The 16047-nt window shown below is 42.4% G+C and overlaps 1 protein-coding gene across 2 annotated transcripts in view; it reads right to left on the reverse strand.

Annotated features, from left to right (window-relative positions):
• Positions 1 to 690: 690 nt before the first annotated feature.
• Positions 691 to 16047, reverse strand: part of ACOT12 (acyl-CoA thioesterase 12) — a 37730-nt gene continuing 22373 nt past the window's right edge. For both annotated transcript variants that reach the window (XM_043546984.1, XM_037903174.2), the window contains 9 exons: positions 15903 to 16022; positions 14124 to 14274; positions 12539 to 12594; positions 12058 to 12121; positions 10863 to 10946; positions 6139 to 6272; positions 2556 to 2684; positions 1939 to 2065; positions 691 to 1356 (listed from right to left, as the gene is read on the reverse strand). In XM_043546984.1, the coding sequence (XP_043402919.1) occupies positions 1207 to 1356; positions 1939 to 2065; positions 2556 to 2684; positions 6139 to 6272; positions 10863 to 10946; positions 12058 to 12121; positions 12539 to 12594; positions 14124 to 14274; positions 15903 to 16022 (1015 nt within the window). In that variant the 3' untranslated portion in view covers positions 691 to 1206. The remainder of the gene's footprint in view (positions 1357 to 1938; positions 2066 to 2555; positions 2685 to 6138; positions 6273 to 10862; positions 10947 to 12057; positions 12122 to 12538; positions 12595 to 14123; positions 14275 to 15902; positions 16023 to 16047) is intronic.

Below are 16047 nucleotides of genomic sequence, written 5' to 3' on the forward strand. Positions count from 1 at the left end.
CTGCTACCTGCAACAGAGGAGCTGGGGACAGAGGTACCAGTAACACTACCTTATACATCCTGTTTTCTTAGGACTTGATCCAGCTGTAGTTGAAATCAATAGGAGCCTTTCCACTGACTTCAGTGGACGCTGGATAGGGTATTAACCGCTCAGGTCTGAATGCAACAAAGCATGAGCCTCTACTGCAATCCTGAGGTGCACCAACATGATTCCTGAACTTTTATTCTTTAAATCCATCCGAAGGTATTAATTCAGACTAAGGACTAACTGCCAGCAATATTCCATTTTTTAAATCTCAAAACAGTTTAGACCAAAAAGCCTCTGAAACCATCATTCCTTTAAGTCTATAATTTAACATGGCCAAAATAGTTTATTCATCGTTACTATTTATTGGTATATTTTTTCAAAGCTATCATAATATTAATACCCAGCACTTCCATGGCACTTTTCATCGGTAGACCTCAGAGCACTTTACAAAGGATGTAAGCTTCATTATTATTGCTATAGACCAGAGCAGATTTTTAGAACTGAGTTTAGCGGCCCTTCCAAAATGGTATTTGTAATAGAAATTATGCCCTCATTTATGCCTTGGCCTCTCCACCAAATTCAAGTGAGCAGTATAAATAAGAACTTTCCCCCATTCTATTTAAAATTAAAAATATGAATCAATCCATTCCTGAATCAGTGGGAATTGCAAGTGCTCAGATACTCTCAAGATAAGGGCTGAGATGAGCTGTGTGACTTAAAGTAAATATTTCAGTCTGCAGATCAGGGGTTTTCAGCCTTTTTCTTTCTGAGCCCCCCACCCCAACATGCTATAAAAACTCCATGGCCCACATGTGCCACAACTGGTTTTCTGCATATAAAAGCCAGGGCCAGCATTAGGTGGTAGCAAGCAGGGCAATTGCCTGGAGCCCTACACCACAGCGGGCCCTGCAAAGTTAAGTTGCTCAGGCTTTGACTTCACTCTCGGGTGGCAGGGCCCCACACTTCAGCCCTGTATGGCGGGGGCTTTGGCTTTTTGCCTGGGCCCCAGTGAGTCAAATGTTGGCCCTGCTTGGTGCCCCCCCCAAAAACCTGCTGGTGGCCCAGACTCCTGGTTGAGAACTACTGTAGTAGATGATATAGATATTGAGAAGCCTCATGTTTGCATGCGGCACTTAAAAATGTTTTATGATAATCTTTAGAGCTTCCCTGATATTTTACTTAAAACAAAATACTGTAAATCTTGGTACTGTCCATCTCCAAGAACCTGATGCATGCAGAAGCAGTATCCTCAATGGATTTTGATGAGCCAATGAGATTTGCAGCAAGGTAAGGCAGAACACCAGAGGTAACTTGGTTAAAGTAAGACACCTGGAATAACAAATTAAAAATGAAAAACTCAAAACTTGGGGGTCATTTTCTCAGAACTCATATCAGCATCAGTCCCTCAGAGTATTTTAATACTAAAAATAAAAGCACTGTGAAGGCAATATTAACTGGAAAATAATCACCTTTTAAAAATATGTTAGTGATATTAATGTCCCCACATCAGCTAACTGCTCAAGCATGTGCTAAATGTATACAGCAGCATAGCAGAGAGCAGAATTTGTTCCATCATCTTTAACTCATTAAATACCTTTGTTTTAGTAACACAAATGTTGGCAGAAGAAAGGCGACTTAGCCCAGTTAGGGTACCCAAACATTTTCATAAGTATATGTTCTTATATAGTAACCTTCCCTTCAAAGTGAACACAGACATTCCTTACTCTCAAAGTCAGTGTAATGCTTATAATTTAATATCCACAGGAATTCAAGTGTTTAAGCAAATTAGGAAATAAAGTGATTCCTTCCATTGTGTCACTGGCCTATTTCAGATAGTGCACTTCAGTGAGATGATGCACATGTAATATTTGAGGGACAGCAGATACCATTGTGATTTGTAAAGCTGCTTACCATACAGGAGTGGTTGCCATCACTATGGATCAGGAATCCTGCACATAGGATTTCATTTCTACGATAGTTTGGAGAAGGTGGCACAGATGTCAGGGTAACTGACCTCACAGCTATTATGTAAGGGTCCCTGTAGGGAAAAAACCCAAGAGTCTCTTCAACAAGCTGTAAAAAAATACATATGAGTAACTTGAACTATATTAAATGTAGTTTACTATCTTTAAACCATATAAATAACTATAACATTTTCTATGAAAACATTAAACAAATTAAAGTTTCAACCACAGCTGGCCCATGTAAGAAATGAGAACCCTAAGTGTGATTTGGCGTCGCAAGCATATAAGAGGGCGAGCTTGCCCCTACTGTGTCCAACCAGCAAGTGTATGAAAAGGGGTTGCAGTGAATCCTCAGATTGCTCATTAAGACCACTGACAAACAGTGCCAGGTGAAGATCATAAGGATGATGGTCCAAAACAGTAGTCCACCCAAATTCTTATGGGCTGCAATAATATCTTTACTACATTCATTATTCTGGGATCTGACTTCTAGATATGCATGGTAATCAAGAGTTATAGCTCCGAAGGTTTAGCACCAGCTAAGCTTGAAATTCACTTACTCACCCAGTCTTACAGGGCTGTCTTCGAGACACAAGAACTACAAAATCTTTGGGTTTATCTCCTTTCACTGATGGCGATGTAATGTGGTATATCTTCTCATCTTCATTCACATTCTCTACAACCTCACAAGTTCTGCAAGTACATTTAACATGTCATAGTCAGGGCAGTTCAGCACCTGAAGTGTGCAATAAGCTCTCTTTAAAAACACTGCATCAGAAAGAACACCTTAGCATTTTAATGTAGGCTCTTCAGTTTTTCTTCGGATTACTCGGAGAGTGTTAAAACTAGCCTGGAAACTAATTTGCAGTTCAGTTGGGCTTGTGCCACAAATAATGTTACTTTTCTGCAAAAGGGGGACCAACACCAAGTTTTCAAAGAATGGGGGTGTAATGAAACAGAGTGAAAGAGCCTTCTTCTTTGCAATGCCTCACCTATGGCTCTGCCCTTGATGCGCTAAAAAAAAAATCAAGTTAAGCTCCAGGACCAGCTGGTGTTGGAGCAAAGCAGTACAAGCAACTCTCACATATTGTCCTCTTTGGAAAAGCATCAAACTGCATTCAGTACTATTTTCTAGGTATCTAAATGTTCCCCAGTATCACTGGCTTTATGGCTGATTACAACACTCTGTAACCCACTAACAATCAGCCACCCACCCAGTTGCCTTCCCCCCCACCCATCTTCCTTTTGCCCCTGTGACTGGAGGGGTGTTCACAGGCCACTTTACCTTGACTTGTCCCTTGAAATATGTTAACTACTGATGCAAAACAATCTGTTCCACCTTGTATTTAGCTGTGAAAGTCTGAGGCCATTTCCCAGCCCTGAAGAAGAGCTCTGTGTAAGCTCGAAAGCTTGTCTCTCTCACCAACAGAAGCTGGTCCAATAAAAAAAATATTTACATCACCCACCTTACCACCTGCCTTAGCTTAACATACATGGGAAAAGCAAAGACCCAGGGGAGTGCTCCCCTTACACATCTATTTCCCTCATTAATGAGGCTCTTAAACCACCGGCTGAAAGACTGCGTGCCAGACTAGAACATTTTCTCCTAAAACTTGTGGGCCAAAATCAAACTGGCTCTCTGAAGAACAGCCCCGCTACCTGCAAGGCTGCCTGCTATGTCTCTGGAGCTCTGTGGGCCTCCAGGCACTCAACACTTGAATCTAGTTCCCGCTTTTTAGATGCAGAAAGAGCATGTGACAGAGCATCATTGAACATTCGCTTTGATGTTTTGCATAAATTTGAATGAGATGATGTATTCCTCCAATGTTCAAAATGTTCAAAATGTTATACTCACATCCTAAAGCGTCTGGACTGATTTTTAATCAAAGTTGCCAAGTGCACTGTTTAGGAATAGCCCCCTGCCAGGGTATCCTTACTTGCGCTCTTAGAGCCACTAGCCACTTACCTTAGCAATTTACCTTGATTTCAGCCTATTCAATATAAAAACATTATCCTCACTCCTGGGGGGATCCTGCCTGACGGCGCGCCTGCAGAAAATGCTCCCCTACCCCCGCAGAATTCCTGTGCTCCCCTGCAGAAAATGGCAGGGAAGTAAAGGGACGCCATGGGGGAGTGAAGGGAGCGTGACCATGGGTACAGTTTTTGGGTGGCATGGGGGGGGCACTCTCCCCCCCCCCACACCCCTCATTTTTGCAAGTGCAGAGCTGTCCAGCTGAAGGAGGCTGCATATTGGCTCCGCTGACTCTGCAGCTGAATGCTGCCTCCTGGGTCCTAGTGCCACCTGGGTCCTAGTGCCAGTTATGCTCCCCTTCTGTGTGCTGGGAGCCTTCCTGTTTTCTGTGCAACAGGGAGTGCCCACGATGGGGCTAGGTAAGGGGGGGAGGGGAGAAATGAGGCGGCCTGAGGGGGTGGGGGGAAGAGGCAGTGGGGAAGGAATGGGGTGGAATAGGGCAGGAGGAGAGGAATGTGGGCATAAGGGGAGGCAGATAGAGAAGAAAAGGGGATAGGGGAATTGCAGGGGGAAGCAGGAGCCCAGCATGCGGCAGCTCCTCGGCAGCAGCTGGGGCTCCCCCGTTAAGCAGGCCCATCAAACCCTCACCTTGACAAGCCCTACCCCACCAAAGAGCCCCCTACACCTGGACCCCCACCCCACTGAGCCCCAATCAGCTGCACCTGGAACCCCACCCCAACCCCCCAGCTCCTGGACCCCCACACTGAGCCCTCCACCCACACACCCCTCACTAAGTCCCAGATCCCCTCTCCTGAGCTCCAACCACATTCACCTGGGTGCCGTGCAGAGGCCCATTGCCCCTGCACCCGGAACCCCACAACAAGCCCCTGTGATTTAAATCTCCCACTGAGCCACCCCTACCCAGATTGCCCCACACAGAAACCTCTCACCCCCACACCTGGATCCCTCCACACTAAGCCCCTCCACACTTGGATCCTGCTGTGCTGAGCCTGCCCACCCACACCAGATGTGCCTGGGGCAGAGAGGCAGGGCCCCGGGGTGTTTCTGGGGCAGGCCTGGCCCTTGCATTATGTCAGGGTCAGGGGCAGCCTCACTGCCAAGTCCCTGTATGGGGGGGACATGGGAGCTTCAGGGTGATCTCCCACCTCAATGCAGCCAGTGTGCTCTGCTCCCCACTGCCATGCTGGAGCCACATTTATATATTGACAAATAAAATTTACAGAATTTTGCAGAATTTTAAAATATTGTGTGCAGAATTTTAAATTTTTTAGCACAGAATTCCCTCAGGAGTAAATCCTCAACCGTGCTTTTTATGCAGACAATATTTTTTGCTTTATTTCTACTCCTAATGCCTGAGCACTGTGGAGCCAATAGATCATTTTGGCCAGTTCTCGAGGCTACATATTAGTTATAAGAAATCCGAAGCTCTAGATATATTGCCACATATGCCTTTCATTTTTCTTCAGACTTTCCTCTTTGTTGGGCCTGCAAATCCCCTCGAAGCACCACTCGGAACATAATCAAAACATTTATCCTCTGATAAAAACCTTTAAAGATACAACGAATCACTGGAAAAGCTTCTCCTTTTCCTTAAGTGCATGTATACACCTAATTAAAATGGTACCACATCCACCTGTTTTATATCATCTCCCACTATTTCCTATTCTATTCACTGTGAGGGATATTAAGAAAATAAACAGCTCACAGAGTTTATTTGAATTAGCAATGACAAGAATTACTCTAAAAAACCATAAAACTTCTTTGGCATTTAGGAGGCGATGACTATGAGGTTCCTGATCTCTGACATTACATTCCGCTGCGGCACACTGTGAATTGGTCACACCGCATAAACGTGTTCAGTTAGAGCAGACTAGGGCTGAGTGAGCTGCTCTGCCTTGCTTCTCGCACTGTGAATATACACTATTACCCTATACGATTGAAGTTGAACCCTTCACTATGCCCCATGTTTAGGGCATGGAAACTTGCTCACTCTCATACAGGAAAACCTATGGCCCAGCCCCCTCTCGTCAATTCATGGCAATCCCAATTTGAATCCAGAAGAAAGGTATCTACATCACAAGTGATAGCATCTGAAAAGTTTAGTTAACAGCAGAGTGAAATAGTGCTAGAAAAAAAATCTTGAGCTGCTCTTACAAGTAATGTTTGTCCCATTGCCTGCGGAGTCTGAAGTCAGATAAAAGGAAGAAAGCTAGATTTGATGGTATCCTCACTTGCATTTCTACCTTGACAGACAAGATATCACTCTCCTCCTGTGTGAATATTTTTATCTGAAACAAATGAACAGCATTTAAAAAATACAGAATGAAGAACATAAATGGACAACTTCACCAGCTTTTCACTTGTCAAGAGAACATGCAACATATGTCTGACAGGCAGCAAGATGCAGTTGAGTATTTAAGATTAAAAAAAGAAAAGGAGTACTAGTGGCACCTTAGAGACTAACCAATTTATTTGAGCATAAGCTTTCGTGAGCTACAGCTCACTTCATCCGAGTTGCACTCAGAGGCTTGCTATGTGAAAGGGATCACCAATACAAAAGTTTGAGAACCACTGGTATAGTCTGTATAAGCCAGTTATAGTATTGAAAAGCTGTTTCACAAAAGTTTTAAGAGTTTTTATTTTTTTTTTGGTATTTCTCTACTGCTGAAGCCACGCCAACTGTACACGGCCCAGGGTGTGTGACGAGCCCAATTCCTGTGTGATTTCCACAAACACTAGGACACCCTTTTCTGGTACAGAAAAAAAGCCTCTTCATTAAGGCCCCCAGATGCTCAGGCCACTTTTCAAAACAAATGGCCAAATCCTGGGCCCCCTCAAAAATCCCCTGTGCTCCACCCAAGTGCAGGGACCTAGAATACTGGACTTAAAAGTCATGACATTTTTATATATCGAAAAGCTGTTGTTGGCCCAGAATTCCATCTTGTCCATCCTGGGCCTTGAGCTGGTAAAAATATTGTAAATATTGAGGAAGAGATGGGGGGGTGGGGGGGTTGGGAAATACCTGAGCACCTTTCAGTAGTGTATGAAGCCACATGACTAAAACCACATGACTAATGTATTGTTTGTTCTCTCTCTCATCCTCTCTCCAGGAGGAGAACTGTGTGTGCAATGGAGTATTTTGTTCCAGTAAGGTTTTGCTTTTGTTTTTCTTTAAATGTACGTGTTACTCTGGGTTTGTATTAGAGCTCTCCACACAGAGACTGAGTGCGCAGCAGGCAGATTCATACCCCAGCTCTAAGTGTCCATGTGGAAAAGTCCTTAGAGAAGCCAGGCAGAAGAAGTACTCAGACTAAATGTTTACTGTTAGGAGTATGTACTGTGCCTTTAAGAGCAGAGCACATGTTAGAGGGAAATAGACTGGGGTCAGTGAGAATGGGTTGGAGGCAGTCTAGTGGCAGCTTCACCAGACACACAGCTAGGAGCTCATGATTCTCCTTTACCTTAGGTAACCCAGTTTTTAATTCTTTAATTCTTAGAGTCTTAGAATTTCTCCTTATGAATTCACAAGACGATACATGGTACCAGCTGGGTACAAGAGAAGACTAAGGAGTTGTCTACACTGCGACATTGTCGACAAAACTTTTGTCTTTCACACTTAAACCCTCCCCTCCCCCCACCACGAAAGACAAAAGATTTGCCGACTCGGGGCTGGAAGTATTTTGTTGGCAAAAGTGCTGACAAAATACCGACAGACAGCGTTCACACATGCTGACTTTTAGCCACAAGGCTGTGTTGACATAGCCTTGTGGCTAAAAGCTGCATAGTGTAGACAAGCCCAGAGAAAAGAGGACTGTGATGAAGGAGTAAAGGAGTCATATTGGAGAGGAACCAACTAAAAGCCCCCAAGGCGTTGAAACTCTCAGGTAATTCAGCAGACTCCTGGAAAGGATTCAAACAGAGTTTTGATATATAAATGCAAGCAGCTGGCTCTGGTGAGAAAGAAGACCAGCAGAAAACAGCAATCTCCTTAAATATTTCAGGACTTGAGGCAGTGGATGTCTTTTATAGCATGCAACTAAATCAGGCAGACATTTGAAGACTATTGTATACCTTAAAAGAGTGAAACATTTGACAGGTACAGTATAAGTTTCACCTAAGAAGACAAACTGAAAGGAGTGTCCTTTGAAGAGTTCCTAACAGAACTGAAGCTAATGACCTCAACCTGCAACAATGGACAGTTAACAGATTGTTATAAGGGATCGAATTTTAATTGAAAACAAAGATCCAAAGCTGAAAAAAGAGAGTTGGATGACACAGAGCTAACTTTGGATAAAGACTGTGTCAGGCAGCAGCAACCACTCAAAACAGAATAATAATAATGGAAGGAAAAGAGGACACTGCCACTCTGGATAGAGTGACAAAAGAGAAAAAACTGGCGATCAATAAGTCAGTACAGAACAAAAAACACAGAGAAGCCTGAAAAAAGCAAAGCATGAGAGTTTGCAAGGGAAATCTTCAAGGACTGCACAAGGTGTGGACAAAAACAGACTTCAACAATGCCCAGCTTTTGGGAAGAACTGCAATATTTGTAAGAAATACAATCCTTTTGCCAAAGTCTGCAACTAGTATGAACAGCTGCAGAAGAGGAAAGCATGCATGCTGCTGCAGTAATCCAGGAAGAGAGCAGGGACAACAACAGAAAAAGAAAAGGAGTACTTGTGGCACCTTAGAGACTATAAATTTGTTAGTCTCTAAGGTGCCACAAGTACTCCTTTTCTTTTTGTGAATGCAGACTAACATGGCTGCTACTCTGAAACCAACAGAAAAAGGAGTTTTATCTGGGACAGTGGTTTTCAACCTGTGGTTCGTGGACCCATGGGGATCCACAGACTATGTCTAAGATTTCCAAAGGGGTCCACACGTCCATTTGAAATTTTGTAGGTGTCCACAGATGAAAAAAGATTAAAAACTACTGATCTAGGAGCAGTATCTTAAGAGGAACAGATGAATGGACAGTTTCCTTATAGACTAATGGGACTCTTATATTTTGACACTGGTGCTCTGGTAAATGTTGTTTCAGATATTAGTTTTAAAAAGTTAAAGAAAAAAACATGAAAAAAATGGTGAGCAAACAGGTTAAATTGAAAGTTTATAATGGGGAACTCATTCCTACTAGAGGTATGTGTGTACCAAAAGTGAAGGTAAAAGATATGACTGGTGTAAAAGTATTTTATTACTTTAGATGCGTTGTCTGGATTCTAGCAGATTCCCTTACATGAGAGGAGCGCTATATGGAAGATATTGCTTACTCAGATTACCATTTACTAAAATCTGCTCCAGAAGTCTTTCATAGAAATGTGCAGCAAATATTTGAGGGCACTGAAGGCACAGAAAGCAGCACAATAGAGAATCAGAATTACAGGTTACAGAGAGCATTGGACAGGACTAGAGCAGAAAGCCTGAAGCTAAATAAGCAAAAATGTAAATTCAGGCTCAGAGAAATTAACCTATTTAGGAAAAAGGTTAACTGAATAAGGGGGATATATTGATCTTACCAGAACACAAGATATAACAAATATGCTACATCCAGAAAACAAGGAGGGAGTACAGAGGTTCATAGGAATGGCTAATTTTTTTCGTAAATTTAAACCTAATTTGGCTGCAGAAACCAGCAACCTCTGTGCAGTCATGCAAAAGAATAACCAGCTGACATAGGATGCTAACCTGGACAAAGAGTTTGGTGATTTAAAACAACTGATTCAGAAAACCCGTTCTAAGGTATTTTGACAGCAAGAGGCAGACCTAATTGTCCACTGATGCCTCCAAAGAAGGGATAGGGGCTGTGTTGCTACAAAGATATGATGAGCATTGGAGACCGGAGGCATATGCATCCAGGGCTCTTACAAAAACAAAATGCCACTATGCCCAAATTGAAAAGGAAGCTTTACCTCTGGTGCATGGTTGTAAAATATTTCATGTGTTTCCTTTAGAAGACTAATTGTTGCAGAAATAGCATGGTTTATGGCCCTGAGGTACCACATAGACTGCTTTGGATTTGGGAAGCCCAGGGCTTTCAGGGTCCAGAGCTCTGGAGCAGCCTGCCACTTGGACTGCCTCAGATTTGGGGAGCCCACAGCTTTCAGGATTCATGCCTCCAGGGCTGCCTGCCAGATGAGATTTAATTCATGAAGCTAGGGTTTCATTCCTTTTTCTTGGAGAATGTGACAAGGTGTATCAACCCCTTGGACAGGAGGGGGTTAAGAAGCAACTCTGGGCTCAGGGGCCCCACCCCTCCGCCTGTGATGAGCATGCTCAGGTTGGAGGCGGGGTTTAAAAGGCTGCCAGACAGCTCACTCTGATGCTGGCAAGCCAGGGAGAAGTATGTGTTCTGGGATCTCCAGGGCAGGATGTGACCTAATTCCTCCAGCAAGCCAGGGAATGGGGGGAGCTGCCGCTTCCAGAGACTGGGACCAGGGCCAGAAGCCCGGAAGGTAGCTGGGATGCAGTATGATGGACAGCCTCTGAGAGCCCTGGGTCAGAACCTGGTGGAATGGGAGGTCCTGGGTTTCCCTACCCCTCCTGTGAGCTGCATCCGTGAAGTGGAGCAACAGCCAGTGAGGCAGAGCCACCACCCATGAGCTGTACCCAGTAGGCAAGGACGCTACTGGAGACAAACCACTGGGCATAACTGCTGCCTTGGGCTTTAACCACCAGGCAGGAGATGCTGCCTCCCACTCACAGAGAATTTCAAAAATTTTGTTTTCCTTTCCTAATCAGAACTAAACCAAATTTTGAAATATCAAAATAATTCATGAAACAGAATATATGTTGTCTGCCCAGTTCTAAAGGTGAGCATGATCTGCCCCTCCAAATGTTACTGAAGTTGGCATGCAACTGTTCCACAATTCTGGACTTACATTATCCAGAGTGCTGGTTATTTCCCATCCACATTTTGTTGCCAGGACTGTCAGGGTGGCTACATTGCTGTAACTCAAGTATGCCTGAAATGTAAGATATATTATTAAAAATGAAGGGCTGATATAAAAGAGAATCTCATTTCTGTACCATAGTTACTCCAGAATCACAAACCAGGCAAATGTATTTTTTCCCTTAAGTGGTCTTCTTCCAGAAAACACAGTCCAGTAGTTTCTGAATTAAATACTTTCAATAGCTGAATTGTGTTTTCACATGGCCGATAGCAAAAGAACCCTAATTAAAAACACTAATTTGGGCTTCTTTGATGGATAAAATAAAGCAATAAACCCCTCTACTGTCAGAGAGACAATACTCTTCACCTCTGAGGCTACTAAATTAATGGTATACTTCAGTTTTCTTATAAGTAATTAAAATCTGCTAGCAAATTAACCTCTTCACTGCTGTTAGATTGTGCACATATTTTGGCAGCTGCTTGAAAACAGAAGGTGTAATCAGAGGAGTGGATATCTGGACTGGATGCCTATTACTTGTGTTTGACAACACTGGATAGGTACATGTCCAGGATGGAGCTGATATTTGGAAGTGGTAAAAAGAGATCATACAGTGCAAGAATCTTTAAAGACTTGTTTCAATTTCATCTTTAAAAAAATTGGATTATTCAGTTTGTTCAGATTTACTGTCTGTTTATATTTACTTTCCTGCAGAAAAAAATTTCTACATCCACAGAATTCAAACTCTGATGGAGACACACTCCAGTGCTGCCATAGTCAATGGCAAATAATTTCCCACATTATACATCTCCAATTATTATTTATTTACTTTTAGATTTAATTAAAAGGACCTAATACAACATCAAGGAGCCAATGGGGTTTAAAAAAAACTTTCGTACAGAACATTCCACAATAAAATAACACTAGGGATTTGTATAAATACACAAAATCATGGAAATTCAGGGCCAGTATTGCTAATCCATCCTTAGTTCACCCCACTGTGCGTAAGTATTGCTACACATAGACTATATACATTTACCCACTGTTCCGACATTAGGTACAGCAAGTCAAGTTAAGATGCTAACTGTTTGGGTCAGATCTTTAGCATTGTTTTGACATATGCAGAATGTCCAAATGTACCTCTAAGACTATGTATGTGGATGAATTCAGATGATGTAAGTATTACCTGGTTGCTTCTATCCCAGAGATCAGAGGAAGGAGTGTCTTCCTTATTGGAGAGGATGTATTTTCTGAAATACATATTATGTATACAAAGAGGTCAAAAAAAAACCAAATAGTATTCATTGTCTTCCTTCAGTGTACAATGACAACCACTTACATAGTATTCAGCATCTTCTGAATGCTTCACAAATATTAATTAATTAATCCTCACGACAACACAGTGAGTTAAGTAAGCATTAGCTCCTCTTTTTTCCCCAAAAAAGGATGGGGAACACACAAGAGGGCCCAAATATTTCTTGACTTACTCAGATGAATAGTAGCCATTGATTTCATCATGACTTAGGCAAACAGGATCAGGTCCAGAAATGCTAAGTGACAATAGCTATTTAATCTGAGAAGACTTAAAATAATGAGCACAGTATATGTAAAAAAAACCCATTCACTTCTGCCACCCTGTGAAAGTTACCTTTGAAATTTATATATACCTGGTTAGTCTAATTCTCCTGCGTGCAATAGCTCCATGGTATCTTCTCAAACCATCCTTCACAAGAAGCAAAACGAAACAGAAATAATCTGATTGAATTATGATACATTCTACTTTGATAATGTTGTGCAAATAAAAGACAATTAAGGATTATTTATTAAAAGGGACACTGTCACATACCAAATGTAAAGTATGTTATTTAAACCCCTCTGCCCCAAAATACCTGCACTAATTACAATGGAATTTCCCCAGGTACGGACTTGATCAATTTTTTTTTAATGCAATGTATCCCTTTATATAGCAAAAATAATCTAACTACCAGTCTGGAGTATCCTAGTAGCATAGTGTTATTACATGGACTTTTTCCCAAGAGTAATAAAGAAGTACAATGCTAAACATTCTGTACTTGCCAAAAGTGCCACCTTTTAGATAAAATATTAATCCAAGGGACTTTCTACGCAGAGCTCAACATGGAAAGCAATATTTGAGGGATTTCTATACCCCTTTAGCATGTCTGCATTGGAGAGCAGAGGGCAGCACATTATGAAAAATTAGAAGTGAGTACTGCACAATAGGGTTGATCACCACCTCAAACTGACTATTCAGTCACTACTTTCTTCCATTGCTATTCCATTGAGAATAGAAATTTCAAAAGCAACTAAGTAATTTAGGAGCATAAATCCCACTGAATGTCAATGGGACTTGTGCTGTGTGACTTAGGTGCTTTTGAAACTATCACACCTAACCCTCTATTTTAGTCTGTTAGTCTGCATATTTTTTCTTCTTCAACTGTAGTAGAAAGCAGCTTCTTTTTTTATTTCTGCTTCAGAGCTGGTACTCTGTTCCTGTTAGAAAAAAGGGACTGGAGTTAATGCCCTGTGAGGTGCTGCTTAGCTGAAGCATTGCTTCTCTAGTTGAAGTTAAGGTGCCAGCAGCCATCGCATTTTTTAGAAGAGTGGCGATAATGCTGACGTAAGAGTCAGCTTTCCCTCTTGAAACAAGATGGAGTTTAATGTTCAAGGTAGTGCATTGGCTAGTGTGGAGTGCATATGACTCCTCATTTCCTCACAAAGTCATTACCCTACTAGTCATTAATTCACTATTTTAATAGCTCTTTTATTCCTGCCCTGGTGCTTTATGGAATTCTGAGAGAAAGAAAAAAGAGCTAACAAAAGATTACATCATAGCAGACTATTCAAACAGAAGTTTTATATTCATGAAGGTTTAAAAGCTCAACGAACCACTTTAAGGGATGCTTGTACTTGGGCTGGAATGTTCAAAGGAGCCAAAAGGAGTTAGGCACTAACTCCCATTGAAATTCAGTGGGACTTGGGTGCCTGACTCCAGCAACTTCCTTTACAAATCCCCGGGCTAGTAAGGAGTTGTTCAATTACCCTACAAGCGTTCTCAAGTTCAGAATACCCTCTTGAGGAGGAGGAAGAGAAAGTAATTCAGTTTATAACCTTGTTTAGCTCTTCACTTCCCCGGAATGTCTGACAATGATTGGCTGTGGGATATGCATTATTTTGGGTTGGACTATATAAGCCATCTCTATATTCATTTTCTCTCTCATGTAAAGAGCTGACCTTTGTAGTGGGTTTGACTCTGGGGAAGATGAGGAGCTCTCCTTTGTCATTTACAGCATTAAAAATCAGAAAAGCGCTGTTAATATGCCGCGCTTGGCCTATGGTCCACTCCTCACAGTTGTAGGCCTCAACACGAACGCCAACCTCAACACTGAAAGAAGAGTTTAAATGAATTATTTAACCACAACAGAATGACACAGAAGCAGCAATGAGACAAACATAATAACTAGAGCTGTTATATACTTCTTGGGTACAGGGAACAACAGTGATGGAAATCTGAGTATTTTGGACATAAGAACAAATAATAATTAGTTTTCTGTCTGAACACAGAGGAATATTTCAGCAGTGATGTAAAAGGTGGTGTAAGATAAATGTCAGGACTAAAATAGGCAGAAAATGAACTGAAGTAGCAAAGTAGTGTAGGTGCTTAGATATCCAATGATGAGCAGAGTGTGGGAACTGGGGGTCGGAGGGGGAAGACTTGGGGGTGGGAGCGAACTTGCACTGATTTGGCATTCAGATGTGCACGATAAGGTAACTCACAGCAAGCTGGTGTCCTGGGAGGACCAAATTTAGCCCTGGATAGAAGAGAGTAGCAGTGGGAGTTACATCTATTGCCACCAGGAGCCTATTTGCTCCAGAAATATTGACATGGCACAATATAAGCTGACGTTCAAGGAGGGACTGCTGTAACTTATACCCTCCTAAAAAAAACAAGGACTACTGATACAGACTAACACAGCTACCACTCTGAAACCTTATACCATCCTGTGGCTTTCCCTGTGGCACTTCCGTCTACCTTCTAAGGCCACAGCCTCTGGTCTGGCTGAGCAGTGCTTATCACAGGACCAGGGGTCGGAGTGGGGGCAAAGATGGGTTTAAGCGACGTTGACATTCCTCGTCCCAGGCTGGCTAAGGAACTGTCACTTCCCTGGTGTCATTTACTTATGCCTGACTGCAAGGAGTCATTCCAGTAGCTGGGGATTCTCCTGGCAAAGGGGTATTGCAACCACACACACTCTTTGCTAAGTTTCAGAAAGGGGGTCGTGGTGTAGGAGCCTCTATAGTGGCCGTAAGTCACTGGAGGTTTCTCCCACCATGGGGGGATCCTCAGAAGGTAGGATCCACTGTGTTTAAGTCTGCTTTATGCCACAGGATTGGTACAAAGCAGACTTACAGAAATTCAAGCATTAGGCCCTTTCATTGTGCTAAATAAATTCTCCTTAACACTCATATTCTGCCCAACTTAGAACCAATCGCGACTGGTATAAAGGCTTCTATGGCAGCTGCACCCATTTATTCCAGGCTGCATTTGGCTCGGTTTAACACCAGATGTACTCACCCTCCCCTTCGTCCTCCCTCTTCCAAAAGAAGAGTTTTGCAACCAGGAAGCAGCTGCAAGGGCCTGGACTCTGCAATAAGCTCCACACAGATAGAGCCCGGTACCCACATGGAGTATACTCCAGGATCAGGGTCCAAATGACTACAATGTCCAATTGGAGACTTGGAGTTCCATTGGACTGCTTAGCATTACACTTGTAATTAAGGTTTGCAGAACTGGGATATCAATCACTAGAGGGTATGGATAATCTTTTAGATTTGAATAAACAATAAACCAAGCTTCAAACTATTTTTGAAGTGAGAAAAGCAGAGCTATTTTAAAAATAGTTCTTCATCAAAAACCTGATAAGGAAAACCCCAGTGAGGGCTTGAGTCTGAAATATTCAGGAGGGATTGTGCTATAGAGGGGCAGTAAGACAAGCACATAGATAGTTTTACCTTTTCTGAAATGTGTTGTTAACTATTGCTTTGAAGACAAGACGATCGCCAACAGTGGAGGGTCCCCGAAATTTAAACATATCAACTGATTTCAAGATGGGATATGAATGACAGAGACGGCTGAATGAGAAAGCAGGAGAGACAC

The sequence above is a fragment of the Chelonia mydas genome, chromosome 5 (assembly GCF_015237465.2).
Source record: "Chelonia mydas isolate rCheMyd1 chromosome 5, rCheMyd1.pri.v2, whole genome shotgun sequence".
In the NCBI taxonomy this organism is placed as follows: domain Eukaryota; kingdom Metazoa; phylum Chordata; order Testudines; family Cheloniidae; genus Chelonia; species Chelonia mydas.